The sequence below is a fragment of the Diabrotica virgifera genome, chromosome 7 (genome assembly GCF_917563875.1).
Source record: "Diabrotica virgifera virgifera chromosome 7, PGI_DIABVI_V3a".
NCBI classification, from domain to species: domain Eukaryota; kingdom Metazoa; phylum Arthropoda; class Insecta; order Coleoptera; family Chrysomelidae; genus Diabrotica; species Diabrotica virgifera.
The window spans coordinates 75,388,491-75,410,154 of NC_065449.1; the positions used below are offsets into that span (position 1 = coordinate 75,388,491).

A 21,664-nucleotide genomic window follows, 5' to 3' on the forward strand; every position below is an offset into this window, starting at 1 on the left:
TAGCATAAATGTGTTAGTGTTTGAAGTGGTTATTTAGTGTCATTCTGAACTTATAGCTCTAAAATCGAATTAGGGTGTCATCATCTGGCATTTTAAGTTTTAAATTTTTTTTGTATTTTTGATAAACAGGTCAAATTTACATGTTTTATTGAAATAAATGATTTAAATTATTAATATAAACTATATACTCACTAAATCTTAATTTTTTAGATATTTACTTGACTTCATTTATTATGGCTTGGTACTTGCTAATTTGCTTATGACACCTTTTTCATTTTATTTTTTAAATTTTATAACATATTAGTGGCTAATAAGTCAATAAAACTTGTTTTTTATATTCTTATGTTACTCAACACATTATTTTGTTTTTTAAACAAGTAGATCACAGAAAATTTTTAAGGGGTGCTGTGAGCACCCCACGTGGCAGTTGGCGCCTTGCAAAGCCACGTGGCAGGTGCCGGGTTAAATGAGCCCTTTTTAATACAACTTATTTCTGTCAATTAGTTCAGTAACAGTTTTACCTACTCTACTAAATTCAAATAAGTCATGCAGTGCATGTAAACACCAATTTTAGTCTACAGTATTATAGATGGTACTCGTTTATTTCATACTACGTTGTATTAATAAAAAAAATTATCTACAGACAATTTTTAACAATTTTTTTTTTTACCAAATTTGGTAAGTGTGAATTAAAAATAACAAGTTCTTTAAAAATCCTCAAAAATATACAGGGTGTCCCATTTAAATTAAATAAGTTAAGGGTATTTCCGGTGAAACCGGAAGCAGAATAGTAACAAAAAATATGGCAACAGATGGCTTTTGAGTCACTGTACTTGAATACAAAGTTTCATAAATATTGTTCTTTTCGTTTGAAAGATAATTTGCGTATTTTATCAATCAACGGTATTACTATTCTAATAACGCGTCCGCATTGGAAAATTTTTTGTGCGTATTGAACTAATGGTTCGTCGCAAGAATTTGCAATCAACTATTCTAAATGCGAATTAATCAATCAACTATTCAAGAATTTGCGCCGCAAATTTTTATCAGTGAGGACGCGGTGCTCAAATCATTTGATCTTCGCTCGAAAACGATAACCGATGAAGCGCGTGCGTTGTGTGCGTCGAAAATTCTTGCGTCCGATTTATGCGACGAACACGTCCACACTAGCACAATCTACTTCGAGTACGCAAATACACTAGGGTGCAAAATTAACCGGACACATTAAAAATGGGTCATTTTTGATGTCTCGAATTTCCTACACCTGTTGTCCGATTTAAATGATTTTTTAATGTGTTATAGCCTTATTCGTTAACAATATCGCTGTAATACTATTGTTACTAAACGGGTAAATTTTCATTGTATACCGGGTGTACCAATGACACTGTGTTTTTTTTCTCAAACTTCGCATCACCCTGTGGAATATTCTAGCATTTATAAAATACTGAAATTAAAATCCAACCATAGATTCATGTTTTCTCCACATTCTGTTTTTTGATTTATTCGCTTATGTTGGACCATAAAAAAGTTAGGTACTTTAACAATTTGCCATGTTTTTCATGAATACAGGGTGTTTTTAAACAAGTGTGGCAAAGTTCAAGGGGTAATTCTACATGAAAAAATAATGACAGTTTGCTTTATAAACATATGTCCGCAAATGCTTGGTTTCTAAGATAGAGGGTGTTGAAATTTTTCTTACAAACTGACGATTTATTTATTGCTTTAAAACCGCTTCAGATATGCAAATGAAATTTGGTGGGTTTTAAGACGCAGTTATTGTACATTTTTTGACATTCAAGTAAGAATTTAATATTCACCATTGGCGCGCATACGGGTAATATGAGCGGTTATATTACCCGTATGCACGCCAATGGTGAATATTAAATGCTTAATTTTATGTAAAAAATGTGGAATAACTACGTCTTAAAACTGACCAAATTTCATTTGCCGGTTTTAAAGCAATAAATAAATCGTCATTTTTTAATAAAAATTTCAACACCCCCTATCTCGGAAACGAAGCATTTTCGGACATACCGTTTATAAAGCAAACTCTCATTATTTTTTTATGTAGAATTTTCCCTTAAAGTTGGCCATACTTATTTAAAAACCCTGTACTGATGAAAAACATGGCTAGTTTTTAAAGTACCTTAACTTTTTTATGGTCCAATGTAAGCGAATGAATCAAAAAACAAAATGTTGAGAAAACATGAGGCTATAGTTGGAATTTAATTTCAGTGTTTTATAAATGCTAGAATGTTCCACAGGGTGATGAGAACTTTTAGAAAAAAACACAGTTTGATTGGTACACCCGGTATACAATGAAAATTTAACTGTTTAATTACAGCGATATTATTAAAGAATAAGGCTATAATATATTAAAAAATCACTTAAATCGGACAACAGGTTTAGGAAATTCCACACATCAAAAATGACCCATTTTTAAGGTGTCCGGTTAATTTTGCACCCCAGTGTATTTACGACAAACAGCTTGTTCGACGTAAATTTTTACCAATGCAGACGCACAATTAGATTAAAATTTCTACTAATATTTCTAGCATAATATTTATTTCTTTATTACCTCCATAATTACATTTTAATTATTTGAAACTACAAATAATTTATTTATTGGCAAAGTATTTTCTTTCGTCCAATATTTTGAGGCTGTGTTTCCGTGTATGAAATACCGCTACAATGAATCAACTTTCGATAATTCTTTGCTGGAAGCGACTACGGATGTTTAAGTTTTTTATCTTTTGTAAAACCAGAATCAGGGGATCTACAGTTCTTTTTGTTAAATGTCTTATTCACAAATATATATAAGAGACGTATGGTGAATGTTTCTCTGAAGATATAATTTAGATACTCCAACGATATCATATCGATTCAAGATGAAACTATCAGTTATTTTTATTTTTGCATTAATATTACTAGTTGCTTGCACTGGCCAAACTGAGGGCAGAAAGTTCTGGAGGAAATTCGGGAAGAAATTGGTAAGATTTTAAACATTTTTTAATATATTTTTATATTTAGCCTAATTTTACGTTCCGTAAAAATTTTGCCTATTAGTTTGTTGATTGTACACAGTATCTAGTAGCATCGTAGGAGAGATATAATAAATTAGTACGAGGTGACTCTAATTGTATGCTATTATTGCTATTTTTAATTTAATTTATTTTTTGATCGATTTTTTTTACTTAATACTGTAATATATTCATTAATACCTTTTTCAGTAATGTGATTCGTGAGCCGTTTTTAAATATTGTAGTTGATGATGTCCTTCCATTCAGTACTCCCCTGTGACCTTTCATCAACAGTTTTTCTCCTATCTGTCTCAATATGAAAATCAGATCTTGGGTACTCCTTCCTTTTCTGAAGCCATGCTGAGATCCTTCTAATTTTATTTCTAGTTTTTCCCTTAGCCTTTTTTCAATTATTCTATTGAATATTTTGGCAGGAACGCTTGTCAATGTAATATATCTATAATTTTCGCAATTTCTTGCGTCTCCTTTCTTAAACAGTGGTACTATTATATCTGTTTTCCAATCAGATGGTATTTCTTTTGCTGCGATTATTTCATTTAGTAGTTCTCGGAATTTTTCTTTTGAATTTACACTCATATACTTTAACATTCCAGCTGTGAAGTCATCTTGGCCTGAAGATTTTCCCAATTTTAATTTGTCAATGGCTTCCGCAATTTCCTCTTTTGTTATTTGTTGCATTTCCTCTGTATTTTCGATTATGTCTTCCTCTCCTTCTTGTTGATATTCTTTCCATTCTGTTAGCTCTTCAAAGTACTGCTTCCATCTTTGCATTATTTCTCTTTCTGTAGTTAATATATTTCCTTCTTTACCTCTTATATTTTTTAATCTAGGTGTTTTATTTTGTCTTAGCTGTTTCAATGTATCATATAACAATTTCTGGTTATTCTGGATATCATTGCTATTTTTAATAATTTAATTTATTTTTTGATCGATTTTTTTTACTTGATACTGTAATATATTCATTAATACTTTTTTCAGTAATGTGATTAGTGAGTCGTTTTTAAATATCATAGTTGATGATGTCCTTCCACTCAGTACTCCCCTGTGACCTTGTTTTATATTCATGGTTTTCAGGTCGACTTCCACATTATCAATCCATTTCTGTCTGGGTCTTCCTTTTTGTCGTGTTCCTATCGGTTCCGTTGTAATATTTTCTTTACTGTTTTTGCATCTTCTGGTCTCTGGGCATATCTCAGCCACACCTAGTCGAGGAAATGAAACTGAAAAAATTTGTACAAAAATTTGGGATTAGGCTCATTACAACCTCTAATTCATTTTCTGTATTGAGCCGTTGTACGCTTTTGGTTTTTTAAGTGTAAAAATTACCCCTAATTGTAAAAAATATAAAATAACATTTAAAACTTTAAGATTGTCAACATTTGATTCTTATTAGTTACATAATGATTGTTTTATGCTTTAAGATATACTGTCATAATATTTCAACCCTTAAAACCACCCTTGTTGGAGCTATATATAATATTTACTTATCCTAGAAGAATAGTTTCCGCTGGTATCGATTTACATAAAAATTTGGGATTATGTTCATCTCCCCCTGTATTTCACATTCTATATCATGCAAAGGGGGTTGATTATTTTTAGGGGTGTAAACTACCCCTTATTGTCAAAAATTATATAAAAACATTGTAAACTTAAATATGGGTAAAATTTGGTTTTCATTAGTTAAAAAATGATTGTTTTATGCTTTAGGAAAAATATTATATTATTTCAACCCTTAAAAACCACCCTTAATAACATTACAATTTTTATAAGTAGATAATTTAATAGATCGATACAGAAAAAAAGTAGAATTAAAGAATTACAAAAACATTTATTTACACAAAAATACGAATTTACAAATATGTACAAATACAAATACAAATAGTTTTTTAGTCATCTTCCAGTATACGAACCGGTTCTGTGGTATTATACATACATTCAAAGTGATCTATAAGCGGACTTTTCGAATTTTTCGAAAAAAAAAATCGTTTTATAAAGATAACTCCTTCATTTTTGCCAATAAAAAGTTTTTTCGAAAATAATTTTGTAGCATTTTTGAGAGCTATAAGACTCTGTAAATTAAATTCCGTAAGATCCCTTAGTTTTTAATTAGGGTGCGTTTAAAATGCTCGAACAAAAGGGTGTTTGCCCGTAAATAGAGGTTTTAAACAGCTATATCTCGCTAACCGTTCACTGTAATGAAAATCTATGCACAATATAATTTTTGCTATTAAAAAAGCTACAATTTAGTAGTCCATCATTTTTTCGTATCTCTAGTGTTTTCGGAGATATTTTGAAGTAAAAGGTGAAAAATAGGAAATTGCAAAAAATCAATTTTTCTTTAAACTCCAATTTTCCTAAAATTAGGCCTTTTAGATAGGTCAAACTGCTTGGATGTATTTATAATACAAATATAAAAGGAATTACGGAAAGGTGAAGACCAATTTTTAATTACGAGGGTAGTTAGGGGGTTGTTTTCACTGATTTTTTCATGAAGAAATGCAGGTACCGATATTTTTTGATCATAAGTCGCTTAAGTTTCATGCTAGAAACTTTTTATTATTATTTTTTGAAAGGTGTAACTGTATGCTTGAAAAAAGATTATTTAACTTTTCCTCGAAAAATGCAAAGTTTTCCGTTATTTGGCTTTTAATATTTCAAATTATGCATTTGACGAAAAAAGCTAACTTTTAACAGGCCGTATCTCGGTTTGTATTGGTCTTAAAGATATTACAGAAAAAGAATTTGGTTTGTGTTACTAAAAGATATAATTTTGATATTTACTGTTTTTTTTTATTAAATGCATATTTTTCGAGGTATTCTCAAGAAACCCTCTAAAAAAGGCGATTTTTTCGTCGAAAACCCGTTACTTTCAAGCACGAATAACTCGAAAAATATTAGTTTTACGAAGAAAATGTAAAAAACATTTTTTTCTTAGTATTATTTTTTCCATCGATTTACATCGTTAAAATGTAATAAAAAATTACCGCCCCCGAGATGGGGTGGCAACCACCCCAATGTTTTAGCGTACAGCGGCATGATATAGAAAATGATCCTTGGACTATTCCCTACCTTCTGTGAAAATTTCAGAGAAGTAAATCCATGCTGGACGAAAAAATTGCGAGCGAAAGTGCTTTACTTCCTCGACTAAATAGTCTTCAACTGTTCATACATCTTACAATATCATACCCTCCATTTAATTCATTAACCTCGTCGTTTCTCCTGATTCTTTATGTGCCGTCTTCCTCTTGTGCCGGGCCATAGACTTTTCTCAGTATCTTTCTCTCGAATGTCCTGAGTTGGGATTTACCTTTTTTTAATTAAACGGGTTTCACAACCATAGGTTACTACGAGTCTAATCAATTTTCTGTAGATAGTCGTTTTGATTCTTTTGTCTCATAATTTCGATGTCATCAATCGATTCTCGCTGGAAATACGTGCATTAATTTCGCTACTTACGGAATTCTTCTGATTGATCTCTGTGATATGTGAAGGCATCCACACGTTCAATGGTATAGTGGTCTATTGAGATATTATGTTCATTGTCAGGTGTTCTTTTAATGGCCGAGTACTTTGTTTTTGATTCGTATTATTTTAAGTTCTCTTTTTTGTGTTTTAGGATAAATTTCTTTGAACGCTTCCATTAGCCGTATACAGGGTGTCCCGAAAAGATTGGTCATAAATTATACCACACATTCTGCAGTCAAGAATAGTTCGATTGAACCTAACTTACCTTAGTACAAATGTGCTCATAAAAAAAGTTACAGCCCTTTGAAGTTACAAAGTGAAAATTTATTTTTTTCAATATATCGAAAACTATTACAGATTTTTTATTGAAAATTGACATGTATCATTCTTATGGCAGTAATATCTTAAAACAAAATTATAGTGAAGTTTGTCCACCCATAAAAATTTTATGGGGGTTTTGTTCCCTTAAACCCCCCCCATACTTTTGTATACGTTCCAATTGATTCATTATTGTGGTATCATTAGTTAAACACAACGTTTTTAAAACTTTTTTGCCTCTTAGTATTTTTTCAATAAGCCAGTTTTTATCAAGATGCGGCTTATTTTTTAATATATTTACATAAATATTTTATGGGGGTTTTGTTCCTTTAAACCCCCCAAATGTTTGTGTACGTTCCAATTACACTATTATTGTGATACCATTAGTTAAACACGCTGTTTTTAAAACTTTTTTGCCTCTTAGTCTTTTTTTGACAAATCACCTTTTATCGAGATATGGCTTCTTTTTCAAAATATACCTAAAAATGTAAATTATAAATATATTTTCAGATTATTAACAGGTTTCTATAATCGTACTTTACCATATACAAATATGTGGTGGATTCGACAAATATTCAAAATAGCTCGATAAACAGTGGCTTATCAAAAAAGTACTAGGAGTCAAAAAAGTTTTAAAAACATTTTGTTTAACCAATGGTGTCACAATAATAATTTAATTGGAACGTACACAAAAGTTTGGGGGGGTTTAAAGGAACAAAACCCCCTTAAAATTTTTATGGGGTGCACAAATTTCACTTTAATTTTTTTATAAAATGTTGCTGCCATAAGAATGCCACATGTCCATTTTCAATGAAAAATCTCGAAGGATTTTCGATATATGAAAAAAAATCGATTTTCATTTTGTAACTTCAAAGGGCTGTAACTTTTTTTGTGTGCACTATTGTACATAGGTAAGTGAGGTTCAATCAACATATTTTTGACCCCAGAATCTGTGGTATAATTTATGACCATTCTTTTCGGGACACCCTGTATAATAATATGTAGTATATAATAGGGTGGAAGGCACTTATAGAATAAAAGTATTTCTCTCCTTGTTTTAAAGAATTTTAAAAAACGCTAAGACGCGTCCATTTTTAAATAAAAATATACGCTTTTTAAACCTAAATTTGATTGTACAGGTTGATTCACGCAAGTCTAGCATGGTCCATAAGCTTTATTTTTAATGGAACACCCTATATATTTTTATATTTTTAAAAGCTGCTTAACAACCTGATTTCATCGAACTACTTCCTGTATGGTAACGTGTGATCCAAAATTATTGTCACCATAGGTGGCTCTAAACGACAGAGATAGCTATACAGTGCAATGTCTATTCTTAATTCAGATATACTTTCCAGTTTACGTCAACTTTGCAGTGTACGTCAACTTAACAAGAAAAGTTAGGTTATGTAGAGATGGTGGTGGACATACAGCATCTTGTTTGGTTTTATTTATTATTGTTACTGTTAATTTTGTTAATTCTTTTTATTTTTGATTAAAGTTCTGTGTTAAAGGTTTTGACTGATTTTTTATGTTTTATAATGTTAATCAAAATTAATTGATAAACCAATGATATAAATTCAGATTAAAACAAGACATACGTAATTTTTTACACGTCTAGCTTTGATCCCAGTAATTGTGGATCGCTCGTTATATTATGAATAATACAGGGCGAAATTTTGAAATTATAGTGTGTGGATACCACTTATGGAATAAAATTGTTTGGGTCCTTATTTTAGAACATTATAACAAACGCTAAGATATGTCAACTTTTAATTCAAATATGCACTGTTTAAACATAAATTTAAATATACAGGGTGACTCACGCAAGTCTAGCATAAACCATGATCTTTAATTTTAATGAAACACCCTGTATATTTTTATATTTTTAGAATCGGCTAAACAACGTCACATCAAAAAAGTGTATTATGTAGGACCTATTATGAATAATACAAGGTAAAATTTTAAACTTATATATATTTTCATCAAGATATTAAAAACCTACATAAAATTTTGAAATTAATAATTTATCATACTTTAAATAATGGTATTGTTTTTAAATTAACTAAATAAGGACATACACTTTCTAAACTAAGAGTATAAATCTATTGGGCTTTGTATTTAAGGTCTTGACGAAATATATAAATTATTACAAATTTTCACCTTGTATTATTCATAATCGACCCTGCACAATACACTTTTTTGAGATGAGGTTGTAAAGTAGCTTCTAAGAAAATAAAAATATACAGGGTGATCCATTAAAACTAGAGATCATGGACTATGCTCTACTTGCGTGAATCACCCTGTATATTTAAATGTATGTTTGTAAACCGCCCTTTTGAATTTAAAAGTAGACGTGTCCCAGCATTTTTTATAATTTTCTAAAATAAGGACACAAGCAATTTTATTCCATAAGTGGTTTCCATACTTAAAAATTTTCTAAATTTCATCCTGTACTATTCATAATACAGCCTACATGGTATAGTTCCTTGAAATCAGGTGGTCAAGCATCTTTTAAAAATATAAAAATATACAGGTTGTTCGATTAAAAATAAAGCCTATCGACTCTGCTGGACTTGCATGAATCACCCTGTAAATTTAAATTTATGTTTAGAAAGTGCACATTTTTATTTAAAAATCGAGGGGTCTCAGCATTTTTTATGAATTTTTGAAACAAGGGCAGAAATAATTTTAATCCGTAAGTGCCTTCAACATTTTATGTGGCCAGGTACATTGGTTTTGTTGATGACTTCCTCAAGAACTAGGTTGAACAGCATGGTTGATGGTGCGTCTCTTTGTCTCACTCCCACATTAATGTCTAATAGGGGAGTTAGTTCTTCATCTACTCTAACTCCGACTTTTGAACCCTGCAAAGTCATTTTTATGAGGCTGATATATTTTCTAGGTACACCTACACCTACATAGATTACAAAGTCTTCTAGCATTTTGTCCCTTGTCTCAGTATTAAAAGCTTTTAAATCTGTATACACATTATATACTTCTATGTCGTATTCAGAAGCTTTCACTTGTATCGTATATGGTATGAATATATCGTCGGTAGTGGCTCTAATTGGTCTGAATCCATTTTGATTATCACCAATTTTATTTTCAAAATATTCGAGCAATCTCTTGTAGATAATATCAGAAAGAATTTTGTTTACTACATTTTAGCATTCAATGTAATTGGCCTATAATTCTGACATCCCCTCTTATCTTCTTTCTTATACAGGGTGTTTCATTAATAATTGTCCATATTGTAACTGGAGAAACCTTAGTAGAAAATACGAAGATTTAACCTAAAACACTTATATAAAATGTGGTTGCTTACTGAGTTACACTGAGGGTGTTTTATCTAAAAATTTAAAAACCATTTTTGCTTAGCATTTTAAAACTATTCGACGTATCGTTTACATGCCTGACAGAAAGTGCGACTACTAGACACCCTACTAAATTATGATAAACAAAAGTTTCTAGCTACTACCACAGGCGTACGACAGGGGATGGTGAATGGTTAGCCCTAATCAAATTCTACGCCGCTGGAGGAATTACTATTTTAGTGCCATTTTTAGATTCTCCAATATGTTCTAAGTAAATAATATACTCTTCATTGGTAACGATAAAGTCATTAGTTTTCGAGATATTTGAAGTTAAATATGAAACGGCACAGTTATTTTGATTAATTTATGATATGATTCATATGATTAAAATTTAAAAATTATTTGTACGCAGTACTTTAAAACTATTTGGCGTATCCTTATTATACTTGGCAGAAAGTGTAGGTACTGTGTGTAAATGTATTTTAAATGTGATCATTTGTTTCGAATCTTGAGTAAACTAATAAGTATTTTTGAAAAATTTAAACGCAGAATGAAAGATTACGTTATTAGCGAGGGCCGAAAGTTCCTGAGAACTTCTATAATGTTTATTTTAATAATAGTATGGTATAACTAGATCCAAACCCAGTCATCCAAAGTGAAAGTTATCCTCCAACACCAAATTGTTTTATGTGGTCCACATAATGTTCAGAAAAAACTCACACCATTTTGAGCTTCGAGTTTGGGGGGAAGCGGGGGGGAAAATCTGTAAATTCGTAGTTTTTTAAGATTTTCGTCAATATTTCTAAAACTATGAGGTTTAGCATGAACAATCTTCTATACAAAAATGTTCTACATTAAATTTGAAACAAAAAAGGCCATATGCATATGCATAATCCTTCTAAAATGAACGGTTCCAAAGTTACGGAGGTAGTATAGTATAATTGGTCCAAAAACTGCCTAACCCAGACATTAAAAGTAAAAGTTTTCCTCCAACACCAAATTGTTCTATATGGTCCAGATATTGTTCAGTAAAAAGTTACACCATTTTGAGCGTCCGGTTTGGGGGGGAAATGGGAGAGAAATCGGTAAATTAGTAATTTTTTTTAAGTTTTTCGTCAATATTTCTAAAAATATGCTTTAGCGTAAACAATGTTCTATACAAAAATGTTCTACATCAAATTTCAAACAAAAAGGTCCTATACATAATTGTTATAAAATCAACGATTTCAAAGTTACGGAGGGTGAAAAGTGGAGGTTTTCGATACTTTTAATATTTGTTGGGTAATTTATAATATTTTTGCTGATTGAAAGAGATTTTCTTTAACAGGATTTGTTATTTCAGTGGCCGATGGTATGTTAGTTATAAGACCTTGAAGAAACGTCAACCTCACCACCCAAAATCATCATCAATTGCCCAAAAAATATAAAAAGTATCGAAAACGTCCACATTTCACCCTCCGTAACTCTGGAACTGTTGATTTTATAACAATAATGGATAGGACCATTTTTGTTTTAAATTTTATGTAGAACGTTTTTGTATAGAACATTGTTTACGTTTAAACATAGTTTTAGAAATATTGACGAAAAACGTAAAGAAACTACTAATTTACCGACTTCTCCCCCATCTCCCCCCCCCCAGCCGGACCCTCAAAATGGTGTAACTTTTTACTGAACAACATGTGGACCATATAGAACAATTTGGTGTTGGAGGAAAACTTTTACTTTGGATGTCTGGGTTAGGCCTTTTTTTTGGACCAATTATACCGTTCTTCTACCTCCGTAACTTTGGAACCGTTCATTTTAGAAGGATTATGTATAGGGCCTTTTTTATTTCAAATTCAATATAGAACATTTTTGTCTAGAAGGTTGTTCATGCTAAAGCTCATAGTTTTATAAATATTGACGAAAAACTTAAAAAACTACGAATTTACCGATTTCTCCCCCCTCTCCCCCCCCCCAAACCCGACGCTCAAAAATGTGTGACTTTTTTCTGAACATTATATGGACTATATAGAACAATTAGGTGTTGGAGGATAACTTTCACTTTGGATGTCTGGGTTATGTCATTTTTTGAATCAATTCTATCATACTATAAGTTACAGGGGTGAAAAACCAAGAGAAAATTTAGTGTGATTTTTAGTTTCAAATATCTCATTTAAAATAAACTTTTTATTTATCTAAGGGACTTTCAGCCCTCGGTAATAATTTACTCTTTCATTCTGCGTTAAATTTTTCAAAAATATTTATTGGTTTTTCAGGATTCAAAAAAAAAGAACACAATGTCTGTGGTAATATTTTCCAAATCTATCTTTGTCTTACAACGCACTCAGTCGAATATAATGGCAGTAAGACAGTGACAATCATGTAGTGACAATTTTAAATATTTGACATGATATCGGGAATATTTTGAGGTGTTGATTATAGTTATTTATGATATAAGTGTTAAAAATACGCGTTTAAGGCACGCATGTGAAAGTTTGCAGAATGAGCGATAGAGAGTTCTGCAATTCACATGAGTGCCTTAAAAATGTACTTTTTAACACGCATATAATACAATATTTTTTCTACAAACGTAATTACAGGACAATATCTACAAAAACTTTTACTTGAACACTGATATTCCATATTTAAATTTTTTTGACATTACATCAAAATTGTCTATACGGTCAATACGAACTGCAGTGCCTCAAATAGTTATTTTCCTAACAAGTGCAGAAAGTCATTCTTTGCCGCACGCGATTGCAGTTTGCCGAACGACGCGAAGCGGGAGTTCGGCAAGCAGTCGAGTGCGGAAAAGAGACTTTCTGCAAGAGTTAGCAACAATATTTTTTCTAAGAGTCTTTAAAAACTTACCATTAAAAAACTTACTTTAAAAACCAAATCTTAATCAATTAATTTAATTAATATGAAAATACATACACAAATTAATTCTTTGACAAGGTTGTCAAAACCAAAGTTTCAATATAATTAGTTAGCATGACGACGATCTTGGTTTCCATGACGATGATTCAAAACGACTGTTATTGTCTACCGATTTGACTTTCGAATATTATGTAAAAATAATTTTATTTCATCGAATTGTCGCGTTAATTTCATTAAAACAGGAACACAATAAGATATATTTGAAATAAATTAGTAAATAATATCTAAATATTAGTTTATTGCATGTATTATAAATTACTTTAAGGCCATATTAACATATCTAAATTAACACGCGTGCGGAAAAGTAAAAACCGCGTGCGGAAAAGTAACACGCGTGCGGAAAAGTGAAACTTTCTAAACTGAAATGCGTGCGCGAAAGTAGACATTTTTGCACGCTCGTAGAAAAAAAATTTTAAAGCACTACTGCCTTAGAGTAGCATTTTTAACGCGTATGGAGTGCTAAAAATTGCATTTTTAACACGGTTGTAGAAAAATAATATTAATATATAGTGTATTTGATACATAATTGATTTAAGACGTGAACTTAATAATAAGTTATTTATTGTGTATTTTTTGTGGAATATCTAAGCAGAGAATACATCAGGATAATATATTCTGTGATCCAAATCCAAGTATTTTGTTGTTAAAGATGTTCAAATTTGTAAGCGTTCCACAGTAACAATATATTTTTAAAAAATCACTTTAACACTTTTCCTCTCTTCTCTGTTGAGTATTAGTTTTTTGTTGTACATATAAATTATTACAATCACTGAATACATAGTTAGTGAAAAAATTATCACATTTATTAATTGAATTATTAATTTGCAATTATACAAATAACAGTTATCCAAGAACATTCAAACGCCATCTCTTTAAGTTAATGATGACATTTTTAAGTAGAATGACATTCTAGTAATGTTTACATATCAATACCAGTGTGAATTTTACTACACGTAATTTGCCGTGTAAAGACAGAAAAAGTAGGGATAGTCGTAAAATAATTGCGAATTATGTACCGATGGCCTTTCAAAATAGCCGTGTCGTTTCATTTTTAACTTCAAAGATCTCGAAAACTAAAGACTTGTCGTTACGAATGAAGATTATATTATTTTCATAGAAAGTATTGGAGAATCCAAAAATTGAACTAAAATAGTAATTTCGCCAGTGGCGTAGAATTTGAAGAGAGTCAACCATTCACTTTCCCTCATCGTACGCCTCTGGTAACAGCCAGAAACCTTTGTTTAACATAATTTAGTAGTTTGTACAGTACCTATACTACCTGCCAAGTATGAAAAGGATACGTCGAATAGTTTTAAAATGCTGAACAAAAATAGTTTTTAAATTTTTAAATAAAACACCCTGTAACTCAGTAAGGAACCACATTTTATTAAGTGTTTTAGGTTAAATCTTTATATTTTGTGCTAAGGTTTTTCCAATTATATGGATTATTTCATTCATAGGAGATTCTGACCAATAGAAAGCTACAGAAATCTGAATTAAATCGATAATTTTTGATAATCTCCCGTCGTTAAGTATATTACGTCAGATGCCCTTCGTTGCTACGAAAAAATACATTCAGTGACATTAATGACAATTAATGTTTTAAAAATTATAAAAGTGATGACTTTCAATCGTCAAATATTTATAAAAACTGTGTGTTTAATGGTACTTACATAAATAAATTAAAATAAAATTTTGGTTTTGAACAGTTTTATTCATGAAATAATCGCAACAAATTGCACTCGACCTCTGAAATTAATATAGAATTTTTACTCTCGTGACACTTTGACATAATTTCACTCACCTTCGGCTCGTGAAATTAAAACTGTCAAAGTGTCACTCGGGAAAAATTCAATAATTTCAGAGCTCTTGTGCAATTACTACTGATTATTTCATTCATAGGAGATTCTGACCAATAGAAAGCTACAGAAATCTGAATTAAATCGATAATTTTTGATAATCTCCCGTCGTTAAGTATATTACTTATATTACGTCAGATGCCCGTCGTTGCTACGAAAAAATACATTTAGTGACATTAATGACAATTAATGTTTTAAAAATTATAAAAGTGATGACTTTCAATCGTCAAATATTTATAAAAACTGTGTGTTTAATGGTACTTACATAAATAAATTAGAATACAATTTTGGTTTTGAACAGTTTTATTCATGAAATAATCGCAAAAAATTGCACTCGACCTCTGAAATTAATATAGAATTTTTGCTCTCGTGACACTTTGACATAATTTCACTCGCCTTCGGCTCGTGAAATTAAAACTGTCAAAGTGTCACTCGGGAAAAAATCAATAATTTCAGAGCTCTTGTGCAATTACTACTGACAATTATTAATAAAACACCCTGTATAGTGACTGTATAAAGCTAACTATCCCTTTCTCTAACATTTGCTCCTTGGCCCATAAATATCAAAGTTATTAGATAATGAATTCTTCCCCAGAGTTCGATTCCTCCATGTTTTAATAATTCTGCCGAAGTTCCGTCCGTTCCTAGTGCTTTCTTGTTTTTCTGGCATGTTTTATTTTTTGTATATTTCCTCGTAATAAAACACTTTAGAATTTAGAATATCAATCTATGTTAACACTGGGCACAGTGTTCGTTATAATTTATAATACACAATGGGATGTATGCTAAGTGTTTAGTTCCATTTTATCGTTCTTCCAATCTGTCATATATTTTCATAAATTGTAACCTGAACCATTGTGTAATAAGTGGAAGGAAATCTAATATAACAGTATTAATATTCTTCTAGGAGTTTACGAGATGGCGTCTAATACATAGTTTTATAAAATGGTGTTCTCAGCAAGTCCTGTCTGTATCTCTATTTAAATATGGTCCCCATGATGTTTATTGCGTCCCAAACCAGAAGCTTCATTGGGATTAGTCATTAGTTAACTAGATTATATTAACTAATATTACTGATTCTTCTTCTTCTTTAAGTACCGTTCCCAAATTTTAGGCGTGGGTAGCTTCCATGACAATTTGCCGATATCATTCTCGATCTTGTGCAGCATGTAATAGTTGATCTGCTGATAATCCAGTCCATTGACAAAGGTTTTGGAGCCACGAATATTTCTTCCTACCAAGTCCTCTTTTTCCATCGATCTTTCCGTTGACTATTAACTGCAGCATCCTTTATCTGCTACCTCTCATTATATGCCCCAGATATTCAAGTTTTCTCTTTTTTATCATCTTGATTAAGTCACCTTAACCTTGACCTACTCTGTTTAAGACTTCTCTGTTTGAAATACGTTGAACTCAAGATATTCTGAGCATTCTACAATATTACCACATCTCGAAGGCTTTTAATTTGTTCATCACGTTAACCTTCATGATCCAGATTTTACATCCATATAGTAATACAGGATACACATAAAACATAACCTTTTAAGAACTTGATTCTTAGTTGTAAATTCAGCTGAGAGTTGCTCAGAATAGATCTAAGTTTCATAAGTGCTCCTCTTGCAATTTCTATACGAGATTTAATTTCTTCATTCGGATTTAGTGTCTCGTTTATCCAACATCCTAGGTATTTAAAATGGTTAATTTTTGTTATCGGTTAACTACTGGCAATTAGTTGCATAGGGCCGACGTCTTGTTTGCTAACCATAGGTAACTTGGTCTTTGATGTATTTATGCTAAGTCCGTTATTGGAGCACTCTCTAGTGACTCGATCTATAAGGAATTGAAGATCTTCGATACTTTCAGCCATGATCGCGGTGTCGTCTGCATATCTGATGTTAATAGTTGCTCCCCCGATTCGAACTCCACATTGCCCTTCCAAGGCTTCGTTAAAAATTATTTCTGAGTATACGTCAAATAAAGTTGGGGATAACACACAACCCTGTCTGACACCTCTTTGAATTCAAATTTTGTCTGTATCTTTGCCATCTGACATAATAGAAGCTTCTTGGTTCCAATATAGATGAAAAACTCTCAGATCTTTATCATCTATTCCAATCATTTCTAGATATTCAAACAGCCTATCATGTTGAACCCTATCAAACGCCTTCTCAAAATCTATAAAGCAGACGTAAATTGGTTTCTATACTTCCCATGATCATTGAAATAATGTTAGCATTGAGAACAAAGCTTCCCTTGTTCCCAATCCCTCTCTGATACCGAATTGTTGGTTTCCCATTGTTAATAGTGCTATTCTCCATACACTTTTCCCCATATATTTTATTACTTTTTGATAGTTTTGACATCTATTTAAATCTCACATTTCTGTATTTTTCTTTACAAATAAATAGTAATTAAATATCTTTGAACCACAACATTTCAAGTACTTGTATTATTTTAAAAAAAGTATAATTTTAAAATTTTGATGTTTCAACTAGACTGAGCCGACTGTTTCTTCTTCTTGTTTGGTTTGTTGTTACCTGTTGTTGCTGATTATGGCTCGTGTTGGTCCGAAAGGCGTCCAAATTTTGTTATGTTTTTGAATAAATTAATTTGTGGTTCATCTCACCATGTGGTTCTCCATGGTGAGAGTGTATTATTACCTCTATACCACATTTGTGAATTATGGGTACATCTGTTCCTCACATTATACAATGATGAGTGCGCTAATAACTGGCACAATAACGGAAATGGCGGAAAACATAATGCATTGTGAAATAAAATTAGATGAAACTAGTAAAGGTGGGAAATTATCAATAGAAACCTATAAGTTTACAAGTTTATTGATAGTTTCCCACTTTTAGACGCATCTGAGTGAAACTGCCACAGGAGAATTTAAAGAATTCTCCTGGCACAGTGGCAGTTGCCAAACTCCTCCGATACGTCTATAGGTAGGAAACTATCAATATAGTGTAAATTTATAGGTTTCTATTGATAATTTCCGACATCTGCTAGTTTCATCTCTTTTTATTACGCAACGTATTATGTTTTCCGTCTTTTGCTTGTTATTTTGTCGGTTAATAGCGCACTCATCACTGTATTCCGTTAGAGGACATCGCTGTTAATTGAAATTCATTGTATACGTTTTTTATAACTATTATATTATATATGTGACTAAAATTTATATTTTTAATAAAGTCGGTTAATATTTTTTTAGGAAAAGGTAGGGCAAAATGTAAGGAAAGCTGCGGAAAAGACCCTCCCTATTGTTCAAGGATATGCTGGAGTTGCAACTCAGTTGGGATACGGTCGACATTAATATCACACACTCATCAAACAAAATTCTTAGTTTAAGACAATATTTTTTTAATTTTATAGAAAAATATTTAAAATATTAAATTATTTATTTATGGTAACCATGTAATTTTAATTTCGTTTATCAAATACTTGGTATGTGTCGTTCTCATTTTACAATTACAACCAAAACATATTAATAAGCAAAATTATTATAGTCCAGAAAGCCACTGCGCATCCGCTAGGAAAAATATTCTGATTCGGATTTTTTGCACAATCTTACTGAAAAAGGACTCCTTTTATCAAATTTGCATGTTGCCAGGACCAAAAGGTAGTCAAACATTTTTTAAACGTTTTTTTTTTGTTTTTTTCCTAAAACTATTTTTTTTGCATGGAAAAAAGTTTTTTTAGGTTTTTTGGATCATTCCAAACAGAAAAGATATTTAGTGACTTTTCTCTAAAAATGCTGGTTTTTGACAAATAAGCGATTAAAAATTGAAAAATTGCGAAATCGGCCATTTTTAACCCTCAAAAACTATGTGAAAACCTGAAAGTTTGAATGTTGCAAAGGTAGGTATATATTCTGTAAACATCGATTGACGAAATCCCGAAGAGTTTTTTGCAATACAATATTTAAAACTCCTTTGTTTTTTATTTGCTAATCAAGCGTGCGCGACACTATTTTCCACCGACAGTATGGTGCAAATGAAAGGAATAAATTCGTTATTTCGTAAACCGGCGACATTAAGGAAAAATCCCGAAACAGGTCGATTTTTATTTTTAAGTTAGGATATTATGGCATGTATGGTATACTAGTGACGTCATCAGGGGTCGTGTGATAGCTCATTTACATATTTATTTATACAGGGTGTCCTTCTACTTCTTTTTTGTCAAATAATTTAATTTAATAAAAATTTTTTGGACACTCTGTATAAATAATTATGTAAATGTTTATATTACTGAATAGATAATTGAAGAACCTTTCAAATGAGCTAGCACACGACCCCTATTCTTATTTAAAAAAATCATCGATTACGTCATCACGTCCAGATGGATGACGTCATTAGTATACCATATATGCCACAATATCGTAACTTAAAAATAAAAATCGACCTGTTTCGGAATTTTTCCTTAACATCGCCGGTTTAGAAATAACGAATTTATTCCTTTCATTTGCACCATACTCTCGGTGGAAAATAGTGTCGCGCACGCTTGATTAGCAATTAAATACAAAGGAGTTTTGAATATTGTATTGCAAAAAACTCTTCGAGATTTCATCAATTGATGTTTAAAGAATATCTACTTACCTTGGCAACATTCAAATTTTCAGTTTTTCACATAGTTTTTGAGGGTTAAAAATGGCCGATTTCGCAATTTTTCAATTTTTAATCGCTTATTTGTCAAAAACTATCATTTTTAGAGAAAAGTCACTAAAGACTTTTCTATTTGGAATGATCCAAGAAACCTAAAAAAACTTTTTTCCATGCAAAAAAACAGTTTTAGGAAAAAAACAAAAAAAAAACATTTAACATTTAACATTGACCACCTTTTGGTCCTGGCAACATGCAAATTTGTTAAAAGGAGTCCTTTTTGAGTAAGATTGTGTAAAAAATCCGAATTAGAATATTTTTCCTAGCGGATGCGCAGTGGCTTTCTGGACTATTATAATTTTCACATTTTCCTTTATATTTCTCATTAAATTTCCTAAATTACTGCTACATTTCTGCTAATGTTTATGCCTTTACTATAATCCTCATGACGTAAATTTGATAATCATGTCCCCCATCAGTCAGTCTTTTATGATCATCAACATTCAGCCAATCGTGTCCACTGCTGAACACAGGCCTTTCTTAGTCTTTTCAAATGTTCTCTACATTGGGCTGCTTGTAGCCCAGTGCAGTCTTTTCAAGTCGCCCATCTTACTAAGTCCGTCAGTGTTCTCGCTAAGTGCCCTGCCCGTTACTCTTTTAAAGCGTTTTACTCCTGAACTGCTATTTCCCTGATCTGTTGGTTTTTTATTAGGGCTCCGCCCAGCGTTTGACGTTCCATGGCTCATTGTATAACTCTGAGCATCTCTGAGATAATTTGCGGATCTTTGCGTCACTTCAAAGTCTCTTAAAAGTTTGTATGGGAAAACACATTAATTAAAAACGTTTGCTTAAGACATATGGGAATTAAACTTCTTAGAATGAGGCTTAGTTTGCAGAATGTTGACAACGTAAGTCTTATTCGATTTTGTATTATTTCATGTTTTTGGCTGTCTCTGCTTACTTTTACCTCGTGTCTCATGTATTTGTAAGTGTCTGTTTTATGGTATTATTGTCAATAGATATATTTCTCCTCATTAAGAGATTTGTCATAAGTTTAGTTTTCTCAAAGTTTATCTTTAATTCTGCTCTTTCAGGCAGAGTTTTAAGCTAATGTATAATAGAAATTTTGTCTGGTTAGCTGACTGCAATTAATATAATGTCATCAGAAAACCTGATATGTTGAAATATTTTTTCATCTATATTGCCCATAACTTGCCCATATCTTGCCATGCCGTGTTTTTAAATATTGACTCCAGAGATGCGTTGAACAATGTTAATCAAATATTGTCTCATTATTTCACTCCTTAACCTAAGCTAAATTGTTCTGTTTTCGTATAGTCGTATATTTGATATAGCATTCTTCTAAACGTTTCTGATTATTGACGTGTAGTTATACTACTCGGGTTAGTTTTGGTGCTTCCAATACTCTTACAAACTCTCCAGAGCCATAAGCTTTCTTTTTTTTTCAACCCGACCTGTGGGAGATGTCCACCCTATCGAAAAAGTACATTCGGGTGTAACAATTCATTGGGGTGAGGTGTTTTGACCCGAGTACAAAACAGGGATCACCCCACCTCGCTCCAATGCCCCAGGCCATCCCTTTCCCCGCCCCCCCCCCCCCATAGCACGCTGATGCGCGATGGGGGCACAACTATCGTAGCCAAGTGCTCTTCACAATGGAATCCTGGGTAATAAGATTCCATGTGGTACCCTAATCGAATGCAAAAAACTAGGCCAGCGTGAAGCTCTCTATGCCTTTATCTTCTTAATTATTTATCCGCGGAACTAAAATTGCTTGCTTGGGCCCCAAGTCATTGTACCAAGCCCCATTGAGCTCAGTCCGATGGCTTGGAACTCAAGAATTTTATGATTTTTTTGTTTTTGTGATTTTTTTGGTGGCTTACGCCTTTTTTTAAATTTTTTATATTTGACTTACCTTAAAGGTGATCGTGGTATTGGACCTACGTGTGCTACGTTTTCTTCGGCACTTGTTTTCGAGCTACGAACCGTTCACTGTTTACACTATTTTATTTGTTTATCCCACTTTACAATGTTTGTTGTTTTGGACGTTTGTGCTTCCACCGGTGGAAAGCGTCGTACCTTAGCATCTCTCGCAGTATTGGGCTTGGATGGTGTTCCAT

The 21,664-nt window shown here is 31.8% G+C and overlaps 1 protein-coding gene across 1 annotated transcript; it reads left to right on the plus strand.

Annotated features, from left to right (window-relative positions):
* The first annotated feature begins 2,743 nt into the window (after nucleotides 1-2,743).
* Nucleotides 2,744-18,335, plus strand: LOC114331433 (cecropin-A-like). The gene is made up of 2 exons (XM_028281013.1): nucleotides 2,744-2,990; nucleotides 18,137-18,335. The coding sequence occupies exons 1-2, from the start codon at nucleotides 2,889-2,891 to the stop codon at nucleotides 18,236-18,238; spliced, it is 204 nt and encodes a 67-aa protein (XP_028136814.1). The 5' UTR covers nucleotides 2,744-2,888; the 3' UTR covers nucleotides 18,239-18,335.
* Nucleotides 18,336-21,664: the final 3,329 nt, after the last annotated feature.